The 4,654-nt window shown below is 44.6% G+C and overlaps 1 protein-coding gene across 1 annotated transcript; it reads left to right on the top strand.

Moving 5' to 3' along the window:
- The first annotated feature begins 168 nt into the window (after window positions 1-168).
- cdkn3 (cyclin-dependent kinase inhibitor 3) lies at window positions 169-4,094 on the top strand. The gene is given in 8 exon segments (XM_041847332.2): window positions 169-275; window positions 692-780; window positions 2,528-2,628; window positions 2,988-3,032; window positions 3,035-3,209; window positions 3,442-3,473; window positions 3,588-3,691; window positions 3,920-4,094. Coding segments are annotated over 8 exon segments (648 nt in total). The 5' UTR covers window positions 169-263; the 3' UTR covers window positions 4,010-4,094.
- The last annotated feature ends 560 nt before the right edge of the window (window positions 4,095-4,654 follow it).

Raw genomic sequence — 4,654 nt, 5'->3', positions numbered from 1 at the left:
AAAAAAATTAAAATGAAAGAATTGTTTGGAATGGCGGGCTACTCCGAGGCGGGCTACTCCGGGGCGGGCTACTCCGAGGCGGGCTACTCCGGGGCGGGCTACTCCGGGGCGTAAATCGAGTGCCCCCATAGGCGTGGTCGAGTAGAGCGTGGATCTGATTGGCTGGTTTGGACGCTCGTGTGTTTTTAAATCGGAGCTGACTAGCTTTCGCGAACCATCTGTCTAAAGGAGCTAGCTGTCAACATTGGTTGGCACATCAATTCATGGTGTATTTGGTAAGAAATTATTTAATTTTTAGTTCAGAATAGCTTCTGATTAACTTCAGGCAATGTTCTCACGTTGCCATAAAAAATAGTTAGCAATCCATTAGCGTCAGCTAGCTAGCGCGATGGTAAGTCCATAGCTAGGTCAGCCAGCTAGTTAGCTCGTGGATCATTCATATCAAAACATTATCTAGCTACCTAACAATTAATTTATATCACTGATTCCCCTTTAACACAGATATGAGAGATCTTACAGGAGTTAACGTTAACTTGAAACAGCGCTTGACCAAGACGGTCTTGTAGACATGGGGTGTGTGTTTAGTCGAAAGTGGCCCAGTGTATCTACTTGGTCTGTCATTACAGTAACTAGCTAGCGGTTAATGTCATGAAAATGTGCGTGACTGACATACCTTCCTCCCAACCCTCAGCCAGCAGCAATGAGGACCAGTGAGTTTGATTCATCATCTGATGAAGAGGAAGTTTGTGAAGAGGAGCTGACGCCGTTCCAGATCTCCTGGCAAGTTTCTCACTGACACATTACTCAGGGCAAAGGTCACTGGCCTGGTCACACACTGATCAAGTAGGTAAACCCATGTATCTATACATACAGTGCCTTGCAAAAGTATTCGTTTTTCCTATTTTGTTGCATTACAACCTGTAATTTAAATGGATTTTTATTTTTATTTCATGTAATGGACATACACAAACTAGTCCAAATTGGTGAAGTGAAATGAAGAAAAATAAATAACGTTAAAGTGGTGCGTGCATATGTATTCACCCCCTCCGCTATGAAGCCCTTAAATAAGATCTGGTGCAACCAATTACCTTCAGAAGTCACATAATTAGTTAAATAAAGTCCACTTGTGTGCAATCTAAGTGTCACATGATCTGTCACATGATCTCAGTATATAAACACCTGTCCTGAAAGGCCCCCAGAGTCTGCAACACCACTAAGCAAGGAGCACCACCAAGCAAGCGGCACCATGAAGACCAAGGAGCTCTCCAAACAGGTCAGGGACAAAGTGGTGGAGAAGTACAGATCAGGGTTGGGTTATAAAAAATATCAGAAACTTTGAACATCCCACGGAGCACCATTAAATCCATTATTAAAAAATGGAAAGAATATGGCACCGCAACAAACCTGCCAAGAGAGGGCCGCCCACCAAAACTCACAGACCAGGCAAGGAGGGCATTAATCAGAGAGGCAACAAAGAGACCAAAGATCACCGTGAAAGAGCTGCAAAGCTCCACAGCGGAGATTGGAGTATCTGCCCATAGGACCACTTTAAGCCGTACACTCCACAGAGCTGGGCTTTACGGAAGAGTGTCCAGAAAAAAGCCATTGCTTAAAGAAAAAAATAAGCAAACACGGCATGTGGGAGACTCCCCAAACATATGGAAGAAGGTACTCTGGTCAGATAAGACTAAAATTGAGCTTTTTGGCCATCAAGGAAAACGCTATGTCTGGCGCAAACCCAACACCTCTCATCACCCGAGAACACCATCCCCACAGTGAAGCATGGTGGTGGCAGCATCATGCTGTGGGGATGTTTTTCATCGGCAGGGACTGGGAAACTAGTCAGAATTGAAGGCATGATGGATGACGCTAAATACAGGGAAATTCTTGAGGGAAACCTGTTTCAGTCTTCCAGAGGTTTGAGACTGGGACTGAGGTTCACCTTCCAGCAGGACAATGACCCTAAGCATACTGCTAAAGCAAAACTTGAGTGGTTTAAGGGGAAACATTTAAATGTCTTGGAATGGCCTAGTCAAAGCCCAGACCTCAATCCAATTGAGAATCTGTGGTATGACTTAAAGATTGCTGTACACCAGCGGAACCCATCCAACTTGAAGGAGCTGGAGCAGTTTTGCCTTGAAGAATGGGCAAAAATCCCAGTGGCTAGATGTGCCAAGCTTATAGAGACATACCCCAAGAGACTTGCAGCTGTAATTGCTGCAAAAGGTGGCTCTACAAAGTATTGACTTTGGGGGGGGGGTGAATAGTTATGCACGCTCAAGTTCAGTTTTTTTTGGTCTTATTTCTTGTTTGTTTCACAATAACAAACATTTTGCATCTTCAAAGTGGTAGGCATGTTGTGTAAATCAAATGATACAAACCCCCCCCCCCCCAAAAAAAAAATACATTTTAATTCCAGGTTGTAAAGCAACAAAATAGAAATAATGCCAAGGTGGGTGAATACTTTTGCAAGCCACTGTAGCCTAATGGGCCTGGTAGCAAATGGATCAACCGTTCTCCCTGACAGGTTGCCCCTGTCCGCAGCGGAGTGCTCCCAGTTTATTGGAATATGTCCTTTGCCAGGGTGCAAATTCAAAGACATCCGAAGAAATTTACAGCGAGACGTTGGTAAGTTGACCTATTTCCGTGAAATGAAGTCTCATAATAGTAGGCTAATTCCCCTAAGAGAGGCTATGGTTAGACCGGATGGGTTGTTATGTCTTTGTCCGCATGGGCAATCCATTGTCGGGGTGGTGGGGGGGGGATGATTATTCTGTCTTTTCGGTGCAGTCTAGGCCGATGTGACTGCAATAATGTAGTGTTGTTCTGAATCGGCTTGATGACATCATGTCCCAAATGGCACCCCTCTGGATAGGAGCGTCTGCTAAATGACTAAAATGTGTGTACTTTTGTAAGGGAATAGGGTACCATTTGGGGGACACCTACAGTATTATATATATATATATATCTTCACGTCTTTTGTCCAGGTGAGCTGCAGAACCAGGGGGTGGAGGATGTGTTTGTGTTCTGTACCAGGGAGAGCTCCATAAGTACCGTGTGCCTCGCCTCCTGGAGGCCTACAGGCTGCAGGGGCTCCGGGTGCACCACCTGCCCTTCCCTGACGGGGGCACCCCCGACCTGGAGCACTGCTGCCAGATACTGGAGGCACTGCAGGCCAACCTACACAACAACAGGAAGACTGTCATCCAGTGAGTAGGAAAGAGTATTTCGTATGGATTACGGATGGTGTCATGCAATACAATTATGCACCTTTTTTTTTGTTGAGAAGTTCACGTTTGACTTGATGTATTCATTTTAGCTCATATTGGCGCAAAATCAAAAGATTTGCGATGGTGGTTTCTGTTTTTAAAGTGTAGGTTTTTGTCTTTACAAAACGAACAAGTGTTTAACTACTCATGTTCTCTGTGCTTCTCTCCCCAGTTGTTACGGAGGCCTGGGTCGCTCTGGACTAAGTATGTGTTGTTATTTTTATTTTTTCTTGACTCTGAACGGGTGTCTCTGTCGCAACATCGTCAACAACATGACTCTAAACGGGATGTCTCTCTCCGTCGGTCTGTCTTCAACAGTTGCTGCCTGTCTGCTGCTCAAGCTGTCCGTCTCCATGACTCCCGACAAAGCCATCGAGATCCTGAGAGAGCACAGAGGGGGCGGGGCCATTCAGACAGTCAAGGTGATGAGATACTTCTAATCTTTCTTTAAAAAATCGCTTATTATTGTAGAAGCCTGGTCCCAGATCTGTTTGTGCTCTTGTGCGAACTCCATTGCTGTCATTGTCGAGCTATAAAGTTGGGCATGACAATTCCATGAGTTGTCTAGAGAGCAGAAACAGGTCTGGAACCACTAATGTATTGTTTGTCTGGATTGTCTATAATGTTGCTGTAATTTCCCTTTTGATCAGCAATACAACTTCCTGCATGAGTTCCGGGAAAAATACTCTGCCTACCAAGAAAGCAAAGCGGTCTCAACAGAGCGATCGGTGTCGCGGTGATTCTATTCCCCTTCAACCCTTTAGAAGAGCTCAGTTATCATCTCGTTTTAAATTTAATTGGGAGTAATAAAAAGCATTGAATGAATATCAACTCTCTCAAGAAGAGATGGTTTGACATGATTGTGTTCTTTATAGCACTTTAAAAAATGATGTAGTTTGTTCTATTACACCCATTGTTCTAAAAAACTAAGTTTCGGGGATTATGGTGTTGCTGTGCTCTCAGATATCTGCTTTACATTGTGATTTATGGATGAGCGCTGCTACCTGATATGGGTTGCAAGAACTGTTTTGATTCAAAACGATTAAATAAAGTGGTTTCTATCCAGGACTGTTGTGTTCCAAGGCGTGAGCTCCCGAGTTTCTACAGCTCGACACAGTCTAATACTGGCTCAGCTATAGCCGCCCGATTGAACCAGGAAATGAAACCAATCTGGTGCACGTCAGTGTAGTGGGGTAGGTTTATTTGGAGTCGGAACTCAAGTTGTCATTCACTAGTTGTGACTTGGGCCTAGATTCGATCTGTACCGCGGAAAGATTTACGTGCGTTTAGACGTTACGGTCATTTTCGATTGGGCCGACCATATGGAGCGTTTACCGTGAATGTGGTCTCCGAACATTGGCCTTAAAAACGTGCATAGCGGACAA

This window comes from Coregonus clupeaformis, chromosome 25 (genome assembly GCF_020615455.1).
Source record: "Coregonus clupeaformis isolate EN_2021a chromosome 25, ASM2061545v1, whole genome shotgun sequence".
In the NCBI taxonomy this organism is placed as follows: Eukaryota; Metazoa; Chordata; class Actinopteri; order Salmoniformes; family Salmonidae; genus Coregonus; species Coregonus clupeaformis.
Note: the sequence above shows the minus strand (reverse complement) of the source record. Positions and strands in the feature narration are given on the sequence as shown.